The following is a 27524-nucleotide window of genomic DNA, read 5'->3' on the forward strand; positions in this document are numbered from 1 at the left end:
GCAAGGAGTTTGAGTGTGTTTAAGACACGGTATGATGAGATGTGTGTGTGATAAAAAAAGACCTCCCAGATGAGTCTTTGACTCCTTGAGGTCTTAGGGTAGTAGTAGTAATAATAATAATAATAATAATAATAATAATAATATGCGGTTGGAACTCTAATCATGCCAATGTGCATAACTTTACACTTACTAGCATTAAGCTGATAGCCATTTTCATTTGCCCAAATTTCCAGTCCAAATCATTTTGTAATTGCTGAGTATCAATAGCATCCCTGATTGCCCTGCCTATCTTTGCATCATGGGCAAATAGTTGCACATCTGATGTTAGATGCTGCCTGATGTCATTAATGTATAGATTGAACAATAATCGTCCAAGGACTGAACCCTGAGGTACACCACTGGTCACATTAAATCTAGCAGATTCACACCCACTGTATACCACTTTTTAATATCTGTCTGTCAAATATCCCCTAATCCAAGTCAAGAGGTTATATTCCAATCCCATATTCTCCAGCTTATACAACAGCCTTTTGTGTGGTATCCTATCAAATGCCTTAGAAAAATCCAGCATTATAATAGTGTATCCATTCCCTTTATCCAACTCTGCTGTAACATTGTTATAAAATATGAGCAAATTGCTAAAACATGACCTTCCTTTAGTAAACCCATGCTATTCCCTGCAGAGTATAGCATGTTTGTCTACCCATGCAAGTTTTTACCAACTTCTCTAAAATCTTCACTACCACACCAGAGATACTGATAGGTGGGTGCAAAAACTGATACATCAGTTTTTGCACCACCCTTGTACAATGGAACTATCATACATTTTTCCATTCCGGTGCTATCGTTCCTGAGCTGAGACTAAAGTTATACAAACATATGAAAGGCCTAGCCAATTCGGCTGAACATTCCTTTAGCAAACAGGCTGATATTCCATCTGTCCCTATAGACAAATTCTTATCCAGGTTATGCAACAGCTCTTCAACCTCATTTTCATGAACCTCTAACTCTTCATCCAATGCAGCAGTAGCATTGTGCATCACGTTACATACACCTGGTTGATATATCTTAGCAAAGTGAGCACTGATTAAGTGAACAATCTCATTAGCTTCTGGCACTTGTACCACCTGCATTCAATGAAGTTATTCTTCCACATTCATTCTTTCTTTTGCTTGTGGCATAATGATAAAATTCTTTTGGATTGCCTTTAGCTTGCATGGCCAATTTCTTTTCATACTCCGATTTAGCTTTCCTCACATATAAGTTAAATAATATATAATGTTTTAAGTTTAGAACTTGGAGGTATCGCACTGATTTACCCGTTCTTCTCTTAGGTGCTGAACCTAAGAGAAGAAAGGGTAAATATACATCACTTTCTGATATATGTAATTATGCAATATTACAGAGATATTTTACATACCTATTTCTTCAATAATAATAATAAAAAAATGTAAACATTACTAGAGATTAGGGAATTATTATTATATTATCAGAGGCAAAATCCAGAAATGGGTAGACAGAATTATGACATTCTATGGGAAACAGCATGGCTTGTGAAGGAGAGATTACATCTACAAGGTAATACTGAATTTTGCAAAGCAGTTCAGTAGGATACCGCATGGAACTGCTACACAAATTACATCGACTGGAGATGGCAATAAGGATGTGAAGGTAGTTGATAGAGGAATACCAAATAGTAGTATATGGAGAAGAATCCAGAAGATAGGTAACAGTGTGTGTGCCATGGGACTCTGTTCTCAGGCTGCTGTTATTTCATTTTGTCATTAATGATATAGGGAATAGTTTAGAGAATGATATCCAGTTATATACTGAAGATGCAAAAATCCATATAACCAATCAAGATCATATCGAAATTCAGCATTATAATATAAACATACTGACAGTATGGGCAAAGGATAATGAGTACCAGCTTAATATATAAGGAAAAGTATAAGGTTAGGATAAAAAGATTACAAGTTGTGCATTACATTCTGAATTTCAGGAAACTGATGAAACCACAGGTTTCAAAGTGTTGGTGGATTGGGTGCTGAAGTTCATAAGGAATGCAGCTAAAGTAGCTCATCTTACAGTTACTTGGTTATTAAAGATCAATTGACAAGCAGAGATGAGCAAGTTATCATCTCTTTTTATAAGTCTTTGATATAGCCACATCTGGATTACTGTGCATAGATCTAATCACCTGGGTTTCTTGGCGGTAAAGAAGTGGTAGAGAGGATCCAGAAGTGAGTGAAAAAGATGGTGAGTAGTCTGCAGAATCCTACTCCCTACAAGGAATGATTAAGGATTTGTGGGTTGTGAAGTTGGTTAATAGATGTGTAAGTTACTGAAAGGATTTTAGAGTGTAGTCAGTAAAAGTATCAGGACTAGATTTTTTGCTTCAATCATGGTAATTAAATGGAATGGGTTGCCAGAGTTTGTTGTTGGAAGTGTGTTATCAGTGAATGAGTAAGAAGAGTTATGGTAGGTATTATAGGAATAGCGTTACTGTCATCCTCCTGCAATGAATCTTTGAATCTACAGAGATATTCATATGATAATAATGTGCAACTGTTTAATTGCACATCATATTAATCATTGCTCATTATTTGCATAACAAGTTATGATTTTTAATTAGAACCTGAGGAACAGCATGAATTTGTGAAGGATAAGTCACCCCTATAAATAAATAGGGATTACAAAAATTTTTTACAGATTTTTCCTAAATTCTATAATGCATTTTATTCAAAAATGACATCAGTTGGGGCTCTTTTAGTGCTAACTTTTTGGAAAATTAGTGTGCACTAGTCTCTATCCTAAGCTGTTAATGAAAGCTGAAGCAAAGGCTATCAATGATCAAGAATAGGAGTAGAATGGTATAGCATGTTTCAGCAGAATAGGAAGGACAAATGGAGTGGTGGAGTATTACTTATGAGCTGAGTCCTATCAGAGCAGAGAATTTAGAAGGAAATGGCATACTAGTTTCAAAATTATGAGGTGGAGTTGGGCAAGACAAGATATTTAGTAGGATGTAGCTATAGACCAGGGAACACTTGGCAATGAGCAGGAAATGTTTAGGTAGATCAGTCTGGCTAGTGAAAAATGAGTGATCATTATGGGAGATTTTAACTATAGCAGTATAAATTGGGCAGAAGAAGTAACATATGATAGTAAAGAATGGAATTTCTAGAATTCTTGAGGGGGAAATGTCTCAGGCAACATGTAATAGAAAGAACGTGAAGATCAAAGTTTTGAATTTGATATGAGTGTGACCATGCAGTCTCCTGGAAGGTTGAATAGTCATGCAGAAGAGTCAAGGAAAACAGAATTTATGTGGACTTATAAGGTAGGTGAATATATTAATCTTAGAAATCAACTTGGAGCAGTTGTATGGATGAAAGAATTGGAAGGGAGAGGTATCAGAAAACTCTGAGGTGAGGGCTAGTAAAGAAATAGTTATCAACAATAATGACAGTTTGTATTCATCAAGTGAAAAAGATAACATGATTTGGTGTAAAGTGGGTGACTAATGAAATCAAACAGGAACCAACGATATTTAAGTTGCAACACATGGAGTTAGATATCAGGTTAGTGAATTAGACTGGAAATTGGCTATCTGATAGAGAGAGAAAGAGTTGTGTATGAGCAGTATCAAAGAAAAAAAAGATCAAGTGTGGTTCATTACTGAGGACAGGGATCATTACTGAAACCATTCCTTTTAACCTTTAATGTCTATGATATTGTCACTGGGTTGCAGGGAGATATTCACTTATTAGCAAATGAAGTTAAGCTTGGAAAGATTATCAGTAATAGTACCAATGTGGTAAAACTTCAAAAGGATGTAAATAAGCTAGACAGTTGATCAAATGAAAGAGGATGCCAGTTTAATGCAACTAAATGTAACATATTTAAATTTGGGATTAACCAATGGGATGCTGCATACTCTGTTGTTGGATCTATACTAGAAGAAGTGGAGGAGGCAAGTTACCTTGGGATTGATAGTCAATAAAAATTTTCACTTTAGGTGACATGTTGCAAATATCGTGAATGGAGATTGAGAAAAGAGTGGCAATTCCATTATATAAAGCCCTGATAAGGTGAAATCAGGATTATTGTGCTTAAACCTGGTCACTGGTTTGAAGAGAATAAATTAACATTGGAGAGGGCACAGAGATATCAGGATATAATAATATACGAGGGTGGTCTGTAAAGTTCTCAGCCTAACAATGAAAAAACGAATTTATAATTTCAAAATTATTTTTCTACCTAATCTCCCTTAAGACTAATACATTTATTCCAGCGATGCCCCAGCACCATTATCTCATCCCTGTAGTGGTTCTCAGTAGGATCTGCAAAATACCCCTCTACAGCTGCAATCACCTCTTGATTCAGAGAAAAACGCTGACCAGCGAAGAAAATTTTTAGTTTTGGGAAGGGATAGAAGTCAGAGGGAGCCAAATCTGGGGAATAGGGTGGATGTTCCAACAGTTCATAGTGCAGATCCCTTAATTTTCCCATTGCCAAAACACCGATGTGGGCAGGTGTTTTAAGTTCTACAAACCAGGTCTTTTCTCATGAATTTTTTCGTCTAGTATGGTTAAAAGATCGGAATAATATTCCCCAGTTACTGTTTTACCCTTTTCAAGATAATTAATAAACAAAATGCCTTTAGCATCCCAAAACATAGTTGCCATGACTTTTCCTGCTGATGGAATCGGCTTTGTCTTCTTTGGCATTGAACAACCGGTTTCTGTCCATTGTTTTGACTGCTGTTTGGATTCTGGTGTGTAATGGTGAATCCAAGTCTCATTCATAGTAATAAATCGACGCACAAAATCAGTTTTATTCTTGTTGCTTGTTTTATTTATTGCTCCAAGCACTGTTTAGAGATTTGCATGCGAGTGAGTTTTTGATCTGCTGTGAGCAAGTTGGGCACCAATCTTGCGCAAAGCTTTTTCATTTGCAATTCTTCATACAATATATTTATTTGAAATACCTATAGGCTCAGCAGTTTCATGCACTTTGACTCACCAGTCATCCAATACCATATCGTGCACTTGATCAATGATTTCTGGTGGTGCTACACTTTTTGGCCGTTCCTTCACATGGATCATCTTCAAGGCTAGTATGGCCACGTTTGAACTCGGCAGTCCATTTCTTAATTGTCAAAAACAAAGGAGAAGAGTGCCCATAAACTTTTATGACCTTCGAATGAATTTCTTTTGGCGTTAAATTAAACCTTCTTTTACAAAGAATTTTATAACCACATGATACTCAATTTTATTTATTTCAAGGGATACAGACAACGCTTTTGCTTCAGACAGCTATATAAAACAAATTACTTGTTTGTTTTATTCAAACTACTTATGACAGATGTACCAACTTAGAAAAAAAATCTTGCCAATAGTGTTTCCATGCATAGTTGAAGCCGAGAACTTTTCAGACCACCCTCGTAATTCTACAATGTCAGTTATAATAATAGACTGAGAGCATGTGAAAGGATGACATGATTAAGGCAATTAAACTTTGAGAGGTATTTACCAGATTGACACAGGAGAGATTTTTCAATATAGGGGAAGGAACAAAGACAAGATGGTGAGGAGTGCTTTTTTGTGTAGAGAGTGTTTGGACCATGTAAAAATTTACGTGAATTATTTATGTAACGATGGTAAATGGGTTTAAGGAGTGGTATGATAGACTTTGTGTTGTCTAAGGTGGGCCTCCTGTGATGAGTCTTATGACTCTACAGGGGTCTGGAATAATAATAAATCCTAACAGGCATTATATTATTTGAAATAGTGTGAGTTCTAAAATTCATCTCTTTTGGGTTATCTGAGCATCATTCTGGAAGGGGGAGATGGACCTATTTGCTTGTGCAAAAGATAAGCAAATTAGGGAAAAAGCTTTAAAAAGGCCAAGAAAACATTCTGTTAGTTGAACCTAAAAAAGTCTTTCTCCTGAGTTTAGCATTATGGAAGCAAACATTTCAAGAAGACTGTACAAGCACCACATCAAATTAAATATATTAATTTTATTAAGTTACAGTAATCTATGGCATTTTGTGAAATAATCTTGTGATACGTGAAAGCTTATTTAAACATAAGACATACATAAAATGACCGAGATATCACTACTTTTTCTTTTAAGGTTACACGGTGGTCAGCATTCACAGTGAAGAATTTATGGAGACAAAACACACATGTTTTGTCTCCACTTTATTTAAGTAGTATTCTATATTTTGTGAAATGTCCCTAGCGTAGGTTATGGCTATGGCATTCTTGTAATCTTTTTTGCTTTTAATGGAATTTTTATGGAGGATATTGTGAACTATTTTGTTATTTTTTTATTGTAGCCATTTTTTTACAAATGTTTCGTTAATGATTTCAAATTCTTGGTTCAGAGCTTGTTCATTGGAGCTAATTGTTAGGGCTCTGTGTTTAAGGGTGCTGATGACTCCTAGTTTTTTTGTTGGATGGTGGTATGAATTTTTATATATGTATTGGCCTGTATGTGTAGGTTTGCAATAGACAGTGAAGGAGAGGGAGTCTGAGGGAAGACGTGATGAGTGTGTCTAGAAAAGGAACAGAGTTGTTGTTTTCGATTGTGAATTGGATACATTTATGTTGTTTGTTCAGGTGGTTTAGGAATGTATTTAAAGTTTAATTTGTTTTCATAAAGTTTTATTTGGCCCCATGGCTGCAGAACTTAAATTAAAACTGCACAGGAGTAAAAAAAAAATAAAATAAAAATGAATGAAATAAAGGAAACTTTCTCTATTATGATAAAAATCAGTTTCAAATTTTGAAAAATGAGAAGGCAGAAAGTGAGAAAATAGAAAGCCCAGAAGATATCACTGAAAGACAATGGAAAAATTTTAGAATGGTATATAATGAGGTGGCAAGAGACTGTTTGGGTGCTGCTAAGAAGGGGAAAAGGTAAATGACAAATTGTAAATGAGTGTGGTGTTGGTTTGGGTACTATTAATGGGATTTTAAAGAAGTATAGGGAGACAGAAAAGGATAATGTGACAAAAAAAGAAAATTACACTTACTCAAGATCATTTACTAGCTAGGAAAAGCAAAATGAATCTAAACTTGTCTGCTGTAGACTTGGCAGCTAGTGATATTAACATTTCTGACAGTACAGTCCATCGAAGATTGTTGGTTGCAGGGAGGACTGCCCATGGTCCAAAAAAGAAATAAACAACTGTTGAAGAAGACTATGCAGATCCAATGGGCAAAAGTGTACAAAGATTGGACAGTGTAGAGAAGTGGAAGAAGATCATATTCTCAGATGAGCGCATTTCTTTGTCCAAGGAGAGTGAGTATCCTATATTAGCAAATCAGTGGCTGAGAAGACTTCTGTGGCACACCTTCAACAAGCTCCTAAACACCCAGCAAAAAAGATGTTCAGTAAGGTTGTTTTACACAACTGGCCAGGATCACTTGTGCCTGTTGACAGTATGATAACAAGTGACCAATACATAAAAATATTGATGAAAAGACTGGTCCCACAGATCCAGAAAGACAAACAACTCATCTTCCAGCAGGGTCTCACTCCATGCTATGCTTCAGAAAAAGTAAGAGTTCCTCAAAAATCACAACATCCAATTACTTCAGTGGCCAGGTAACTCTCCTGACATTAACCCAATAGAAAATTTGTGGGCCATAGTGAAAAACAGACTTGTAAAATGAAATTGTATTACAAGGGATAACTTAATACAATCCATTATAAAATATGGTTTAGAGATGAAGAAATAAGAAAAATGTGTTCTACGTTGGTAGCGTCCATACCTAAGCGAATTAATGAACTTATATGAACTTATTAGGAACAGAGAAGCACATATAAATTATTAGGTAGATTTGGAGTTTAATTTTCTTATTTATTTTCTTAAATAAAATAAATCAGCTAATGCCTTTTACTTATTTTCTTGCAAAATTAAATTTTTTTCATTAAAATGTGAGTGTTCAGATTAATTTGTTCCCTACTGTACGGTCATTATAAGAATTTGAAGGAAAACAGGTTAATTCATGACAGCCAATTAAGAAATATTTCTTAGCAGCAATGACAAACTATATAACTTTAGTGCAAAAGATAAAATAATTTCAAGTAAAATGATAATGCCTAGGGAAATCAAACAAGAACTGCAGATGAAAACAGAAGTTATGGAAGATATATAAAGAGAGAGGTGAAGAACATTGTATGAGGAATATAAAGGCTCAAGCTAAGAAGGTGACTAATGCAGTAAGGACAGAAAAATTAGAATAAAAGAGGAGACTAGTACCATGATTTCAGGTGAATCACAAGGCGTTCTCTCACTGTGTAGTTAGTAGGAGGAAAAATTATTGCAAACAAATAATTCTGCTAAGTGAAGATTGTAGTCAAATGACCAATGTAGATTATGTAGTAGAGCTGTGATTACTTGATTAGGATGTTTCATCCTAGTAAAGCAGGTTTTATTTCTAAAGGGATAAAAAATTAGAAGTGAATATAGAGGATGTATTTCAAATGCTGAACACTCTAGATGTCAATAAGAGAGTGGGATCAGATAAGATTTCACCATGTATTCTAAAAAAATCTGCTAAGAAGATATGACCATGTCATTCAATCGCCTGTTTAATGAAGGAGGATAAGATACCAATGTTACATGAAGGTATTTCTTATGAAATAAGATTTTGGAAAATTTGATGAGCTTGTATACAGAACTGAGCAGAGTATGGTAAAATTTATGAAGGCCAGCATGGATTATTATTATTATTATTCATGCCTCCATGGAGTCAAAAGACTCATCGTGGGAGGTCCTTTCTAAGAAACACAAGTCTATCAAGACTCATTGAGGGAGGTCCCTTCTAGGAAACACAAAAGTCTATCATACCACTCCTTAAATGCATTGACCGTTCTCGCTCTCACCACTCCATCAGGCAATGCATTCTATGGTTCAACCACCCTCCATGCAAAGAAACCACTCCTCACCCTCTTTCTCACAGTTTCCTTTCGCAACTTCCAGGGATGGCCCCTTGTCATGACTCCTTCCTGCTCTTCAATCAAGTGAAAGAACTGGTCACAAAACCTATAGCATATTAGTACAGTGTGTGGGGAAGAGAAATAGATGAAAAGAAGAATCTGTTCACATTCTGCTTGAACAGCTGAAGGTGGTAATCTTTGGGAAAGGCAGAGTAGAGGACAATGTTCCAAAGAACAAAAGTGGATTGAATGAAAGGGGCAGCAGTGAAGTTGGTTCGGTGAGTTTCAAGATGGACTGTAAAAGAGCACTGTCATCAGTGGCTCGTTCTAATGATTTTGTAGCAGAATGGAAGAATAATAGTGGTTTTGAACTGACAGTGGTTTTGAAACTATGGTGTGAAGTGAAAGTGGACAGGATTAAATGTTTGGTAGGGTGTTGCTATAAACTTGGTAATGTGGAAGGCAGTGAGAAGGAAATGTTTAGATAAACTTGGATTTGATTATCTCATTAGAAGATATTGTGTAAATGAAGTGTCACATCATCCTCCAGTTAGTGAAAGTGACCGTGAAGTGATCACTTGGGTGGTGGCCAACCATATCGGGACTTTTGTGAGAGAGAATTATATGAGGAGTTATAAGATGGGTAGTTATGGCAAACTCAGGAGGCAGCTTGCAGCAGTATCATGGAATGAGGAATTGCATGGGAAGTAAATCAATGCTGCTTGGTCTCTACTCAGGAATTATCTAGCAGAAGCATTGACTGAGTGTATTTCAAAAGTCAGGAGATTAAATAAGGCAGGTAAAATGAATAGCTGAAGAGGTGAAGCATGCAATCTGGAAGAAAAAGGCATTGTGGAGGTGGCACAAGATGAGTGGAGATAATCAGTTACATGAGAAGTACAAAGAATAAACAAGGAAGGTGACTCAGTAAGGGAAGCAAAAGTGCAGTATGAGCAGCAATTAGTAAGTGACGTTAAAAGAAATACTAGGGAGGTTTTTGATATGTTTCCAGTAGAAGAAATAATGATTATGGGAGTATGATAAACACTGAGGAGGATACTGTGGAGGTGTCAAATGAGCAGTCCATTAAAGTATTCCATCCTTGTGATTGTAACATAATGCAGAACTTGAGAGCAGTGGGAAAGGTGGAGGAACCACTGATGCTGAATGAGCAGGGGATATATGAGGAATTGGGTAAACTCGATGTCAACAAGGACATAGAATTGATGGTATATCACTGCAAGTCTTGAGGGAATGTTCTAGGAAGTTAACACCTTTGACATATATTTTCAACACGAGACTTAGATTAGTCCAGGTCCCCAAAGGAATGGAAAGATAGCAAAATTGTTCTGCTTCATAAAGGAGGAGATAAGACTTCGAATTACAAGCCAATTTGCTTGTCTAAAGTTATGGTGAAGAAGCTAATAAGGACAAGGACTCAGATCTGGGTGGACAGTAGCAGAATTCTCTTTAATGGACAGCATGGGTTTGCTAAAGGAAGATCGTGTTTTAGCAATTCCGCTTACTTATTATAATAAGGTGACGAATACCATGTATAGAGTTAACAGATGTGTTAGCCTCCTTCACAGGAGTTAGCCAGTGAAGGTGTAAAGTAGTCTTGTGTGATAATAATAGTCTTGAATCAAGTCTACAAGTTTTTTGGTGCCTCTAGAAACTCTAGTTGAAATGTGGTTGTGCCAGGAAAGATCAGAGGTGCAGGTCAATCCAAGAAGAGAAATCTGATTATGTTTAGATATCTCAATATTACCGAAGATGAGGGGATTGATGCAAGCTCTTTCTTGTGAGAGATCAGAGAGGATTGAGTTTTTGTGGCACTGAAATTTACAAGCTTGTCCTTGATCCACTGGGATCTAGCTAGGAGATCTGAGGTCACTGGTCGTGGTAGAGCTTGATGATTCTAATATTTGGACATTACAAGGTTTGTCAAATTAAAAGAAGGAATGGAGTGTACTGTCATTGGCAGAGCTATGGATAGAATTGGAATTCTGTGAGAGTGGATCATTTATATACAAGAGGAAGAAGAGAACCCTGGGATACTCCTGCACTGGTGGGAAAATCTGAGGAGAGGAAACCGTCCACCACGACACATAATGAGCAACCAGTGAGAAAGTTAGTGATCCAGTTACAGAGGATGGAAGACAGACCATAGGATTGCAGTTTGTTAAGTAGGTTCCTGTGCCAAACCTGATCAAATGCCTTTGAAATGTCGAGGGCAACCACATGAGCTTCTTGAAATTTTTCCATGGCTTGAGTCCAGAGATGGGTGGTGAGAACAAGATCACCTATAGATCGCAAGTGGTGGAATCGATACTGCTGGTCACTGATTAGTTGGGAGGTCTCTAGGTGGTTCAAGAGTTGGTTGTTGATGACCTTCTCTATCATTTTGGAGAGAATGGAAGTGAAAGCAATTGGACTTTTATCACCTTTCTTTGGGATGGGGTGGATGTGGACCTGTTTCTGTGTTGTAGGATAGATATTAATTGAATAGGATAGATTGAAGAGGCGATACAGGTAGGTGTTAGTTCTGGGGCATAATTTTTTTTAGGTAGGATACCATCAGGTCCAGATGCTTGTTTGTGTTCAGGTTATTAAGGATTCTTCGGAATTCTTTTTGGGTCACAGAAATAGACCCAAATCATCCCAGATGGAAGAACTCAGAATCTAATTAATTCCAAGTTCTTTCATCTAAAACCTCAATGTAAAAATTGTATAAACTCAGCAAGAAATATATCTTTCCCGAGTGCTGCCACTGGAAGTGACCATAATTTAGTCATAGCAACATTTGTGTTGAAATTTGGATTTAGAACCACAAGAAAAATAAGAAGACAAAAGTTTAATCTTACACAACTCAAGTATCACTAAAGAATTATTTAAAATAAAGCTTGCTTCTGCTCTTTCTGAAATCCCTGCTGACTCTTTTTATCCTGATACCTCTTACCAATGGTTTAAGGACAGTCATTGAATAATAAATTAATAAACCTCAGATTACTCAAGAAATATTTAAACTGTGATCGGCCGAGAAAATTACAACATTGGGAATAACAATGAACAGTATAATTAGCTGAACAAACAAATTAAAAAGGAAATAAAGTTTGCAAAATAGATGCTTATCGAGAATGCAAAGAAATTGAGGATTATCTTCATAAGAGAAGATTATCCTCAACAACAGCATACCAAATAATTAAAAAATTAACAAAGCCTTTTGCTTGTAAGAGCTGGATAATTGAGGTTGTGGATTGAACAATTATTATTGATCTTGAAAAGATGGCATGATTATTCAAGTTTGAAGATAGCTTGGACTGATAAAATTTAGAGGGAACTGCCCCAATGATAACATAAAACCAGTGATTATTCTATACTTAGTTTTCTAAGTAGAAAGAGCCATCTCAAGATCAAAATCAGGAAAAACAGCAGGATTGAGAATATTCCAACAGCCCTACTTAAAAAAGGGGAAGAGTCTATCAATGTACTCCACAAAATTTGACAAGGTTGGAACACTGGGATCTGACCAAAAGACTGGTGCATAGTTATCCTTATTCCCATTTAAAAAAAAGAAAAAAGAAAACAATAAAGAGTGCAATCATTTTAGTTAAGACAATTTTCCTATCATCCACCCATGCAAATTTTTCAGATTTCTAAGACTGGATTTAGAAAGAACAGGTACAATTGACCATGTATTTATTATTATTATTAACATCTGACCTCCATGGAGTCACAGACTCATTGTGAGAGGTACACACATCACACAAAAAGTTCATCCAACTGTGCCTTAAACTGACTGTGAGTCTACATTCACAATATACTTAGCAATGCATACCACTCACCAACCACTCTCCATGCAAAGAACCTGATCTGCACTCCTCTGTTCACACCCTCCTTATACAAATTCCAGGGATGGCCTCTTGTTCTATCCCCTCTCCCATTCTGTGAAAAATTTCTTCCATGTTAACCTGATAACAACTTCTGACTATGTCTTAATCATATCCTTTCACTCTTCATCCTATTCATGAGACTTTGCAACTTGCATTCTTTCAATCTGTCCTCATACTCCACATTCCAAAGATCACCTTTGTGAATCTTCTCTGGACCCTTTCCAACATATCGTCGTCACTATGAAAACCTGGTGGCCAAATCTGTGCACAATAATCCATATGAGGCCTGATCAAGGCCTTATGCAATGGAATCATAACCTCTTTATTTCTGCAGGTCAAGTTCCTCTGCATCTTTGTGATTTTTCTATGTGGCACCATCACAATTTGTGCAATGTGCCACCATTCCCAGATCTCTAATCTCCTCTACTTCCTTTAAAGTCTCCCCACAAAGTGTATACTTTTGCATCCCATCATTGCTCACCCAATTTCAAAATTTTACATTTTGCAACATTGAACTGACAGTTCCATACTGTTGCCCACTCATACAATCTATTCAAATTCTCCTGAAAGGCCACACATCTGCTGCACTGCTCTCCCTAATTTTGTATCATATGCAAACCCATCTCGATAACATTAATATACATATTGAACAACAATTACCCCAATACAGACCCCTGCAACATACCACTAGTGACCTTCCTCTTTCGGGATACTGCACCCCCACATACAACTTTCTGATATCTACATATGATATCACTTACAGATTCAACTTGCTGGTCTGTTATCCAATCCCATCTGTTTCAGTTTATCTAACAGCTTGTCAGGTGGCAGTCTATCAAATATTTTTAACAAAAATCTAAGTTTACCATTTTAGGATTTAAAAACCTTTTAGAATTCAAATCCTAAAACACTCCAACTCAATATCACCAGAATTGAAGATCGGTACTATCAACATAAGAAGCCTGAATGGCAAAGAAATGGAGCTTGCTGAGGAATTAGATAAGTACCAGATCGATATAATATGGGTGACTGAAACAAAAAAGACCAAAACTGGTGAGCTCTTTCTGAGCAATAAATACAAAATGTTATAACCAGGCAATGATAGTCAAAGAAAAGAAGGAGTAGCCATAGTATTCAACACTAAATATGAGGCTAACCTTCTTGAATGGCGGGCAATTTCAAGTAGAGTGATGTGGGCAAATATCAGATGGGGAACTGGACAATGAGACTTATTTGTGCCTATGGTCCCACAGAAGGTTCTCCTAAGGTAGAAGTGGAGAAATCTTTTGAAGGCTTTAAAAAAAGGAACTGACACAATGAAAAATGAAAAGTTGGTCCTTGTTAGGGATCTAAATAGCAGAGTAGGAAATGATTGTGAGACATACAAAAATATTTTGGGAAATTTGGAGAAAAGAGCAAAGGTAATAATAATGGCAAATACTTGTTGGATTTCTGCTCAGGACATGGACTGGTTATTACTAACACCATGTTCCAACATAAAAATGTGCACAAATTCACATGGAGAGAAGAGGCAAGGAATAAGAAAAGTCTCATTGACTGTATTATTGTTGATAGTGATGTTTTCTCTCTGGTGCAGGAGACTAGAGTGTACAGAGGATTTGAAATTGGAAGTGATCACCATTTAGTCTTAAGCAGGATAAAATTGAATTTCACATTGAAAAGAAGAACATGTAAGAAAGTTTTAAAACGAATAAAAGTTGAGCTGCTCGCAGATGTGAACTGTAGACTAAAATATACAAACATTATTCAAGAAAAAATGAAAGAGTTTGAGAACAGGAATCAAACCTTGGAGATTTGATGGCAAGCTCTGAAGAAAACATAGATTGATTCTGCCAGAGAGGCATGTGGTGAGGTTGTCTGCAAGGATAGAAAAATCAGAACTCCCTGGTGGACACAAGAAGTTAAAGAGGCAGTGAAGGAAAAGAAGGAAGCATATCAAAAGATCCTGGCAAATGAGTCAACTTGTGCTCTTAGAGAATACAGAGACAAATGTAAGAAAGCTAAACAATTTGTAAAACTAGCTAAACAAAAGTCATGGGAAGACTTTGGTAAGAACATAGAAAATAAATATCAAGAAGGTGACAAAATATTCTGGAGGTTGTTGAAGAAGCTTAGGAATGGAGGAAAGAGTGCTGTAAAAGGAATTAGAGATGATAAAAGTGATATGAAAACTGGAGAAAAAGATATCCTTGAAGTATGGAGCAATTACTTCTTAAAATTGCTAAATGAAACTAGCAGTGATGACAGCATATTGATAAAAAAAAAAACTGACCAGGCATGCAATCAGGAATACATATCCATGCTAGAAGTAGAAAAAGCCATCAAAGTCTGAAATGTGGAAAGGCAGCTGGAGTAGATGATATTAGACCAGAAATGCTCAAATATTATAATTATTATTATTATTATTACTACAGGCGACTCCAAGGAGTCCTTAGACTCATCGAGGGAGGCCCCAAATCATGTTCATCACAACTATTCGACATTCACACAGTATCTATCATACCTCGCCTTAAACTTATTCACTGTCACAGCACCCACCACAGACTCTGGCAGCTTATTCCACTCATTTACCACTCTAAAAGAAATGAACCAACTTCTAACACCCTTACTAACCACACTCTTGCCCAGCTTCCATAGATGTCCCCTAGTCCTCCCACCACCAGTTCTGATCTCAAAAATATCCTCTGAATTCATCCTATAGAAACCCTTCAGCAATTTGAATGTCTCAATCCTATTTCCTCTTTTTTGCCTATCAACCAATTTCTGCAGCCCACAAATCTTCAACCTGTTCTCATAAGGTTCATTCCATAGACCTGCTATCATCTTGGTCACTCGCCTCTGGATCCTCTCCACCTCCTCCCCATCAAGAAGAAACCTAGGTGACCAAATCTGGGCACAGTAGTTGAGATGAATTCTTATCAAGGCTCGATACAGAGGAACAATAACTTGCTTATCTCTGCTCGTCAAAGTATTTTTCAGCAACCAAGTAATTTGATGAGCTGATTTAGCCACTTTTGCAATGTGCCCTCCCCTAAACTTCATCTCCCTATCCACCAACACTCCCAAGTTCCTGGCCTCATCAATCTCCTGGAGTACAGCTCCACAAATGTGGTATACTGCTGCTAATCTTTTCTCCCCAAAATGCATAACCTTACATTTTGTCACATGAAATTGACATCCATTCTCCTTAGCCCAGACCTCCAATCTATCCAAATCATCCTGCAAGATTTTGACATCTTCTGCATTCACAATGCTCTACCCAACTTTGCATCATCAGTGAACAAATGAATCGTTCTTCTTAGATCTTTCCTTATACCGTTAATGAACAAATTAAACAGCAGTAGTCCAAGAACAGAACCCTGTGGCATACCACTAGTCACAGGCCGTCTTTTAGACTCTACTCCTGAATAAACTACTCTCTAATATCTCTCCATCAACCAACCCTTTATCCATTTCCATATGTTGCAGTTTACGGATTAGAATTCCATCTGGTATCCTGTCAACGGCCTTAGCCAGGTCCAGCAGTATCGCTGGAAACCCATTACCCTTATCCAGTTCAGCCGTCACTGTGTTATAAATTTGAGCAAGTTACTATACCACTCTCCTTCATAATGTAATCCATATAGATAATGATATGTAATAGTAAGTGTAATGTAATAGTATAGAGGTATAAAAGTTTTACAGTTGGCTACACTGCATAGTTCAGAGGGCTTGGACAGAAGGATGAGTTCCAGATGATTGGAATAGAGCTCGCGTAATACCAATATATAAAAAGGGAAATAAAACTGATTGTAAGAATTACAATCAGTTTTATTTGTGTGTTTTATTTGTCTACTGTGTGTTCCTGGTAAGATTTATGCCAGTATACTTGGGAAACGGTTCAGAAGGATTGTGGCAGAGAAGCTTGGTGAGGAACAAGCTGGATTCAAGCCAAATAGAGACTGTCAGGATCAGATATTCAGTTTATGACAAATAGTTGAAAAAGTCATGGGAATATAACAAAGATGTGTATTTCAGTTTTGTAAATCTGGAAAAAGCATATGACAAGGTGCCAAGAGAGAAGCTATTCAAAACACTACAGTTGTATGGTGTCAGTGGATCATTATATCAAGCAATACTTAGTCTTTATTTGAAATGCAAGTCAGCTTTTAGAATTGAAGGAAGTACAGGGAGATGTTTAATGTTAAATCTGGTATCAGACAAGGATTTACATTATCACCTCTGTATGGATTACATTATGAAGGAGAGTGGTATTAAACCTGATATCAAAATTGGAGATGTTAATGTCAGCTCCTTGCTTTATGCAGATAATGTTATACTTCTAAATAAATCTGGTACAAGTCTGCAAGATTCCCTGACTAAATTGAATAACTGTTGTGATAGATATAGTATGAGGGTCAGCAATAACAAGACAAAGATAATGAAATAGACAGAAGCATTGAAAATATCAGCTGCATTATGAATGGAGAACCTATAGAACAAGTAAAACATTTCAGCGTCTTGGGCATGATTTTCAGTGAAGATGGTAAATTAAATATGGAAATAGACAACAGAATCAACCAAGCTGGTATGATAGGAAGTCAACTGAATAAATTTATATGGAATAAGAGAGAAATTAGTCAAAACACTAAATTGGCTGTATACAAGACAGTGTTCAAACCAATTTTAACTTATGGGTCTGAGAGCTGGGTCAGAAGTAAAACACTTGACCAAAGACTAGAGACTGCAGATATGAGGGTCCTGAGAAAGATTAGGGGCATGAACAGATGGCATCAATGGCAATATCATATTAAAAAAATGAGGATATTAGGAAAGAACTTGACATTGTCAGCATCCAGGAATGCATTAGCACAGCTAATCTCAGGTGGTATGGTCACTCAAACAGAATGGGCGAGGAAAGATTAGCCAAACAAGTGTTCTCTGCCAGGTTGGCAGGAAAAAGACCCAGAGGAAGACAAAGATATAGGTAGATTGATACGGTAAAAAGTGCCTTAGAAGATAGATATATAAATATAAGATCTGACAATGATGTAGCTTTGACAGGTAACATATTGATTTGGCAGAAAATTGTAGGTAGGAAGTTAGTAATGATGTAAATTTTTCATGTAGTACTATCATATCCTGTACACCTCTTGAGGGTAAATGTCAGGAATTTGATGATGATAAGTTTACCTTTGTTATATGCATCCCCTTGTCTCAGACATTTGTCACCTTCTTATGATGCATAAGCAAGTTGGTAAAACATGATCTTCCTTTAACAAACTCATACTAACAAGATAGTACTGCTGTTATCCCATTTCTGTATCCTAGTTCTTATAAGTCTCTCTCTCTCTAGTGCCATCACCACAATGCCAGATATATAGATCAGCCTATAATTTGTAGCCACAGCCACTGCCTTTATGCAGTGGAACAATTTTACTTCTTTCCACACTCTTGGAACCCCTGCTTTTATAAGACTTTTATTAAACAGGTATGCCAATGCTACTGCCAATTCCCTGGAATATTCCCTTAAGACATGTGGTGATATGTCATCAATCCTATCACCTTATTCATATCTAGCTTATTTGTTTATTCATATACCTCCTACTCATTCCCATTTAAGCCCTCCTCTACTATACTTGAATTTTTCATGATTTCATCCTGATGAGGATGAAATATCCTTATAAATTGTTCACCGAACACACCTGAATGATGTCTTCTGCAGCAGTTACCATTCTACTATCATCTTACCATAATCACTCTTCCTTCTACTTCCCACATATCTGAAAAACTCTAGGTTTTTTTTTGGCCCGATTTGCTAATTTCTGCTATTATTGTTGTTTTCCTGTTCTTACCAACTGAGTCACCTTCTTGGTCTGTTCTTTATACTCCTCATGCAACTGACTGCTACCATTATTCAAACTGTGCTACCTCAACAGTATCCTCCTCTTCCAAATTTCATGCTTTATCCCTTTATTAATCCATTTGATACCTATTTTATTCAGTCATTTGATCTTCAGAATACATTCGCTTATTGATGTTGTTAAATATCTTTTAGTAAATTCTCATGCAGCATTTATCTCTCTCCTGCTTAACACTTAATTCCATGCTATAGCTCCAAGCTGTCTCCTAAGCTTTTCATAATCACCAGCCTTGTAATTCCATGTATATCCTTTCCTCACAGACTTCTTCATATAGCTAGCCACAACCCTGGTGATCTCTACGTGGTCACTCTCACCAACTAGAGGAAAATGCAAAATCCCACTCACAATCACATCCTCTGATGAAATGATCAGATCTAAAACTCTTGATGCTCATTTACCCTCTTTGACATACTGCCTAAGATAGTTGTCTCTCAAGAACTCAAGAAATGATTTTCCTTAATCCTAAATGCTATCTCTTCATTCCAATCTATACTTCCATAATTAAAATCACCCAGAATAATCACCCTTCCCTTGTTCACCAACCAAAGTTGCTTATACATTTCTTCATCACCATCCTCCACATTCTCCAGCTTACAGAGCATCCAACTAAATATCTCTTCCTGTCAGCCTTCACCTCACATCATGTACCTCAAAACCATTGCCACTATTTACATCATGCATCTCCACTTTTTGCAGATATAATTCTCCTTCTTCAATGGCACCCTACCTTATAATTCATCAACCCCACCTTCTTGTCCTTTCCATCCCCATAGAAAACACCGTACTCTTCCATTTCTATCAGGATATCATCCTGATGGAAATAGAAATGGAATATAAATGTCAAAACCATCCTTTCTTTCAGATGCTCCTGGCATTTGTAACCATTCACCTACACCTACCCATTCCTGATTGCCATTATCACCACTTATCTTTATCTATCTCTTCATACTCAACTATACCCTCTCTTACATCCCATTCCCATACTGACCATCCTCATACACACATTTACTACTACTTCCAACATCCTCTCTCCTTATATGGTGTCTTCTTGTCCTCCCTATTTTCCTGTCCATCTTGCATTTTTATTCTATCATTATCACTCACAGTACTACTTGTGTCATTCACAATCAATCACTTTAGTCTCACCAGTTCTTTTCTCCTGATCTTTTGCTTACTTCCTCTGCTCTCATGCTCATATCACTCACTGTTCCTCCTTTCAACAACTCTCAAACTGACTCACACTAAAGTAAATAGTGAGATAAGGAAAATTAAATGTGAATACTGGAATTAAAATTAACTACTCCAAAGAATTAGAACATGATTTTTATGGCACTTAAAAAAAAAAATCTGGAGAATAATACAATCTCAAAAGCAAAAATGAAATTTAAAACTAACAAATATTGGATTGGATAAATGGAAAAATTATTTTTGAAATCTGTACGCAAAAAACAGAACCAGATAGAAAGTTTGTGCACAGGAACACCGTGACTGGACACTGGAAGATTGGGGGAAAAAAAGTCAAGTGATCTGCTGAGTCACAGTACACCTTGCTCTGTACTGATGGTAGGCAGAGATTTTGGTGGGAGCTTCATGAAGCAATGAACCTAGCTTGTAATGAACCTTTTAACACGTTCATTGCCAAGCTGAAAATTGGAATTTCGTGTGGTGGCAAATTTTTTTTTACTACATAGCGACGTCCACGCGATAACACGTGATCGGCCGCCAGGTGAGAACTCGCATCATGCGATATCGCGTGATTGGCAATGAACGTGTTAAACGCAACTAGGTTCTGGAAGTGGTGTCATTAGTACAGAATGAGTCCCTTGATATTGTTGGAAAGTCGAGTATTCTCCAGGGAATATCAGAACATTGTTGCCAATCAAGTCCATCCTGCAATGTTGACTTTTTATCTAGCAGGTGACAGTTGTTTCATGGACAACAATGCTACTGTCCATCACATAAGAATTATTCAGCAGTGGTTCAGAGAGCATGACAGAGACTTCTACCATCTTCCCTGGCCACCAGGAAGTGCATATCTGGACCCCATCGAGAATGTATGAAGCATGTTAGAAAAACAGATCATGGAAAGTTCTCTTCCACCAAATTTGAGCCAGTTAAAAGACTGCCTGGTGAACCTTTGGTGCATTGTAGACATAGATGGAACCCAACCCCTTGTGAAATCTATGCCAAACTGCATATGTGCAGCCATCCAGCCTGGTTGGCCAAGTGGTTAGCGTATCAGCTCTCCAGCCAAAAGGCTGTGGGTTCGAATCCCACCGTGGGCATGGATGTTGGTGATTGTCTGTGAAAGTACTAGTGGTGGTAGTCGGCAGTAGATGCCGTTGGTGTTAGATGATGAAGGTTGGTGGAGTTGTAGAGTAGATGCCTTCCCTCATTGAATCTTTAGACTCCCTGGAGGTATGATGTAATAATAATAATTCAGGCTATCAACATGATATTAAATAAGTTTCTAACTCAGCAGCCAGAATGTGTAGAGAGAATATACATATATCTTTGATATGCCAGATACTTCCATAGCAGGATATAAACTTTGCTAGTATATAGAAAACATGGGGAAATATATTTATGTGACTAAAGTTTCAACTTTATATTTAGAAACACAAAATCTGTTGTACTGTTTATTTAATATTAACCTAACTTGACTCATTTCATCCTTACTATGAGAGATTTCATCAGGTTTATTAGAAACAAAAATACTTAGAGACAAGTTTATAAAGAGCAAAATATATACATATACAATACTCTGTGTGTGTGTATTATTATTTTTTATTATTTTTTTTTTGTAATGATTTTCAACCCGTGTAATTAATGATTTTATAATATACATTTTAATTTCACAAATATAACGATCATAAAATTATGAATTTTTAATATAATTATTCTATTAAATCCAAAATATTGATAATTTTTTTAAAAAATGCAATTATGGAAAAAGAACCAAGAAATTAGCGATGATTAACAAGTTGTAGATTTTTGCACACATAAATAGTAATATGATACAAACTTACCTTTGCACGACTTTCGGCACTCAAGGTCTGTGGATCGACATCACTTTTTCTCTTTATGATTGGCCTGTGGGTTTGCCAACACCTGTTATCAGACAGGTTCTATCACAGTGATATATAATGTCTAAAATTTTTAATCTTTACAAGTTTTCATAGCAATAGGGTTAACACTATGTCTAATAATAACAAAATCAAGTATTGCGTGCATGTGTGAATTAAGTAAAATCCTAATTTTCATAAAAAAAAGCAAACAAACCTGCTGATTATTATTATGGGCTACTCCATGGAGCTTTTAGACTCATTAAGGGAGGCCTTGAACATCACGACAAGCACTATCCATCATACTTTGCTTTGAACTTATTCACAGTCATGACACCCACAACAGACTCTGGCAACCTATTCCACTCATTTACCACCTTCCAAGCAAAAAATCTAGTGCTCAGATCTCTGCTAACTACACTCTTGCTCAGTTTCCAAGGATGGTCCCCAATTATCCAATCGCTAGACCTGTTCCGAAAAATTTCCACTATATTAATCTTGTAAAAGCTCTTCAGTAATTTGTATGTCTCAATCATTTCATTCCCCCTTTCCACCTGTCAACCAATTTCTGTAGTCTACGAATCTTCAATCTGTGATCATAAGGTTCATTCAAAGAACTGATACCATCTTGATTGCTTGCATATGGATCCTCTCCACATCATCTCCCAAGAAGCCCTATTGAGGAGATCTGTGCACAGGAGTCAAGATGAGGTCTTATCAAGGTTCTATAAAGAATTATAACAACCTGCTTGTCTCATCTCATCAGAATGGAGACAAGCAGGTTAACCATGCACTTGGCAACATCAAATTGACATCCACTGTCCTTTGTTCAAACTGCCAGTCTATCCAAATCATCTTTATTAACTAGTGCTCTACCTAGTTTTGCATCATCAGCAAACTACATAAGCTCCTCTTAGACCATTTCCTAAATTGCAGTGGCACAAGAACAAAGTCAGTTAAAGATGCCGAGAAATTATATTTTTGGTTTAATCCTTTATCCAAGTGTAAGCAAACAAAATTTGCACGTGAAGTAACTTCACGACTGGGCAACTCATATATAAAGGCTAATGACTTCACATTACTTGCCTTAGTATTCCATAATGCAAAGCACATATCCTTATGGACATGTATAATGTTATCCATTATGGGAGGGACCACTACCCAGACTGGTTTCGATCTTTATTGAGGCTCATCAGTGGGAGCCTGACCCAGAAGTGATACCAAGGTTGATGTAATGCAGAAGTCATATTTCCATATACAAGTAGCCAAAAAGGTATCACACGTTATTACTAAAATACTCTGGATTAGAGTATTTTATGACTTCTGCATTGCTTCACATATGTGCTTTGCATTATGGGATACTAAGGCAAGTGATGTGAAGTCATTAGCCTCTATATACGAGTTGCCCAGTTGTGAAGCTACTTCATGTACAAACTCTGTTTGGTTACACTTGGATAAAGGATTAAATTAAGAATATAATTTCTTGGTATCTTTAATTTATATTATAACCAAGTGGAATAACTTTCAACAAGAACAGTCCTGTGACATGCCACTGGTTCACAGGTCTTTTACTGGACTCCTGAATAAACTATTCTCTGATATTTCTCCATTAACCACCCTCTTATCAACTTTATATCCTTCCCCATGTGCTGCAATTTATTAATTAGAATTCCATGCATTATCCTGTCAAAAGCCTTTAACAAAGTCCAAGAGTACATTACATTTATCCATATAAGCCTTTGCCTTTCTTGTTACTACAGTATCTCCACACCTGGATGATATACTAATTGCAAAGCATTCACTTAGTAATTGTACTATTTCATCTGATTCAGTTACATCCCTACCTCTGGCATTCATTAAAATAATTCTACCATGAACATTCTTTCTTTTAGCTGTCAGCGTATTATAAACTGTGAGCAAGTTACTGAGGCATGACCTATTCCTTCACAAAACCATGTTGCCATCCCCATATAGTATCCTATTTCTGTCTATCCATTCCTGTGTTGTCTCTTGGCCAACTTACCAGTACGCTGACTACAACTCCTGATATGCTGATCAGCCGGTAATTTGCTGCATGTATTGGAGCAGCCTTTATGCAGTGGAACTATTTTCTCCTCTTTCCACCCACTTGGGACTAACCCAGAGCCAAGGCTTAGATTAAGCAATGTCATCAAAGGCACTGCCAATTCCCTATCACCCTCTTGTAAAACTTAAGCTGGTATACCATCTAATCCCATACCTGTATTCACATCAAGGTTTGGTAATATGCTATTCACTTACACTTTGCTTAACTCAGTTTCCATATAAGCCTTTGCCTTTCTTGTTACTACAGTATCTCCACCTGGATAATATACTATTGAAAAGTGTTCACTTAGTAATTGTACTATTTCATCTGATTCAGTTACATCCCTACCATTGGTATTCATTAAAATAATTCTACCATGAACATTCTTCCTTTTACTTGCAACATACTGAAGAATTCTTTGGGACTTGGCCTATACTGATAATTTCTTTTCACACTTTGCTTTTGCCTTTCTTACCACATTGGTTGCCCTTCTTGCCTTTGCATATGCCTGCTAGTCACCTTTTCTCCTTGAATTCTGTCTACAAATTTTTCTTTTTTTCATAACTCCAGCTTAATGATGGTATTCATCCACTTGGTTTATTACTAGGTATGCCTGTTATTACTTCCTGCAAACACTCCTTTATCATTTCCCATGCACTATCAACATCCAGCCTTTGCAATTTCACATGCCAACGTGCTAATCCACACATTTAGACACCCCTCAGGTTAAGATTATATGATCACTCTCACCAGTTGGTGGCAATGTGGTCATATTGGCTCTGAACAAATTCTCTAATGCAATTACAAGATCTAGCACCATTAAACCCCCAGTATATTCCATCAAATTCGGCCTCAGATAATTATTCCTTAGAACTGCATAAATTTCATTTCTTTCCTCCAGTCTGTGTTCCCATAGTTGGAGTCCACCATAATAATTACCCACCCTGCCCTCAGTGAACTTATTTACCAATGCATACTATCCCCATCATCCTTTAGCTGGCCATTATCTCACACCAGATGGCCTCAAATGTGCTATTTTCATTGACCTGCAGTTGAACTCCTACTCTTTTGTTGCAGTTCATTGGCTATCATTAATAATATCCCCCTGCCACTGTTCTTTTCTCTCTATCCTTTCTGAAAACACTATACCATTCACATTCTATCCTACTAATGATATCATCTTCCATCACCCATGTCTTACTAATGCCAATAACCTTGTCTAGGATGAACTAACACCAAAAAACTCCTCTTCCTTGTTCCAAATGCTCCTGGCATTAATGTACATAAAGTGCAATAGCCCCTTAGGCCCACTTCTGTCCTATGCTTCATTACTAATTATTCCATTCCGGTTTGTGACCAGTGGTAAGTTATGTTATGCACATTCTTATACTCAACTGCCTCATTGGTATCTGTGTATTTGTTCAACAGCCCACAGCCCCCAACCAAAGCTCTAGTTTCCCTGATTTTGCACATCCACTTTCACTTCGTTAAACAATTTTCCCAGACTCTGAACACCAAATCAATTTAGATGCAAATTATCCTCCTTGTATAAATCTTTCTGTACATCAAACTCACTCCACAAATTCCACGTCATTCCGCCTGCATAACCTACATTGACTCATTCATTATTATGACCCTTCCTGTTAGCTCAACTCTGTCATAACACAGCAACACATTCACTATCTTAAATCTGTCACTATTTTTTTATGTCTTTTCATGCTTTTCTCCTTTCACATCATTCGTTCCAACCAAAACAATCAACTCTTTTACATAATCATTTTAATCATTTTGCATTCTAATAGTCTCATGAACATCATTAATTTTTGCACCCAGAAAGCATGATAAATCACACCTCATATGACAGAATCACCTTATGATTCTCTCCTTAATTTTTCCTTCTCTGTTAGTCAGGCATTCCTTTCTCTTTTCTTGAACTAATTTCTTCTAGCTTATGAATGAAATTCATAGTCACTTCATAACTGGACAGGAAATGATACGAGGGTGGTCTGAAAAGTTCTTGGCCTCAACCATAGATGGCAACACTATCAGCAAGATTTTTTTTTTACTAAATTGGAAGATCTGTTGGTACATCATAAGTATACATGTGAAATTGCAAGTCATTTATCAAGTAATTTGATTTATACAGCTGTCTGAAGCAAAAGTGTTGTCTGTATTCCTTAAAATGGATAAAATGTGTAGTATTTTGCGGTTATAAAATTCTTTGTAAAAGAAGGTTTAAAGCCAAAAGAAATTCATTCGAAGTTCATAAAAGTTTATGGGTACTCTTCTCCTTCATTTTTGACAATTAAGAAATGGACTGCCAAGTTTAAACATGGCCGAACCAGCCTTGAAGATGATTCGAATGAAGGACATCCAAAAAAAGTACAACAACACCAGAAATCATTGATCAAGTGCACAATATGGTATTGGATAACTGGCGAGTCAAAGTGCATGAAATTTCTGAGTCTAAGCATTTTAAAAGAATGTGTAAGGAATATTTTGCATGAAGAATTTCAAATGAAAAAGCTTTGTGCAAGATGGGTGCCATGCTTGCTCACAGCAGATCACAAACACACTTGCATGAAAATCTCTGAACAGTGCTTGGAGCATTTTATCAAGAATAAAAGTGATTTTGTGTGTCGATTTATTACTGTGGATGAGAATGGGATTCACCATTACACACCAGAATCCAAACAGCAGTCAAAACAGTGGGTAGAAGCCGGTTGTTCAGCACGAAAAAGGACAAAGTCGGTTCCATCAGCAGGAAAGGTCATGACATCGGTGTTTTGGGATGCTAAAGGCATTTTGTTTATTAATTATCTTGAAAAGGGTAAAACAATAACTGGAGAATATTATTCCGATCTTTTAATCAAACTAAACAAAAAAATTTGTGAGAAAAGACCCAGTTTGCAGAAGAAAAAAATCATCTTTCATCAGGACACTGCACCTGCCCACAAAGATGTTTTGGCAATGGGAAAATTAAGGGATCTGCACTAGGAATTGTCAGAACATCCACCCTATTCCCCAGATTTGGTTCCCTCTGACTTCTGTCTCTTCCCAAAACTAAAACTTTCCTTGCTGGTCAGCGTTTTTCTTTGAATCAAGAGGTGATTGTAGCTGTAGAGGGGTATTTTGCAGATCTTACTGAGAACTACTACAGTGATGGGATAATAATGCTGAAGCATCGCTAGAATAAACATATTAGTCTTAAGGGAGATATGTTGAAAAAAAAAAAATAATTAAAAAAAAAATGAATTTATAATTTCAAAATAATTTTGAAATTATAAATTCATTTTTTCACTGTTAGGCTGAGAACTTTTCAGACCACCCTCGTACAATAGGAAAACCAAGTAATAAAATAAGTTCCATTCATCCAACACCCTTAAAAATAAAACACATTATGGTTTACTATTTTGCTGTATTAGTCATTAGTCAGCACTAATAAATAAAGTAAACAACATAAAATCATTATATATGTACATCTGGTCTAACTTCACATCTAAGTTTTTTGTAAGAATAGGAAGGCCAAAAAAAAAGGGGGGGAGGGAAAGAGTGAGAGAGAACTGTTGATGATAGTAGGTGATTTATGCCAGCATAAGGCAGATATTAAGAAGGA

At 36.7% G+C, this 27524-nt stretch overlaps 1 protein-coding gene across 3 annotated transcripts in view; it reads right to left on the bottom strand.

Annotated features, from left to right (window-relative positions):
* The window catches only part of LOC150101407 (1-phosphatidylinositol 4,5-bisphosphate phosphodiesterase classes I and II-like), a 965056-nt gene that overhangs the window by 135591 nt on the left and 801941 nt on the right, over positions 1-27524 (bottom strand). For 2 of the 3 annotated variants that reach the window (XM_090400893.1, XM_090400891.1), the window contains one exon: positions 21808-21889. In XM_090400893.1, coding sequence (XP_090257019.1) covers positions 21808-21889 — 82 coding nt within the window. The remainder of the gene's footprint in view (positions 1-21807; positions 21890-27524) is intronic. The other variant, XM_090400892.1, reaches the window with a different exon arrangement.

The sequence above is a fragment of the Typopeltis vanoorti genome, chromosome 11, assembly GCF_054136105.1.
Source record: "Typopeltis vanoorti isolate ZY-2024b chromosome 11, IOZ_Tvanoo_1.0, whole genome shotgun sequence".
Taxonomy (NCBI): domain Eukaryota; kingdom Metazoa; phylum Arthropoda; class Arachnida; order Uropygi; family Thelyphonidae; genus Typopeltis; species Typopeltis vanoorti.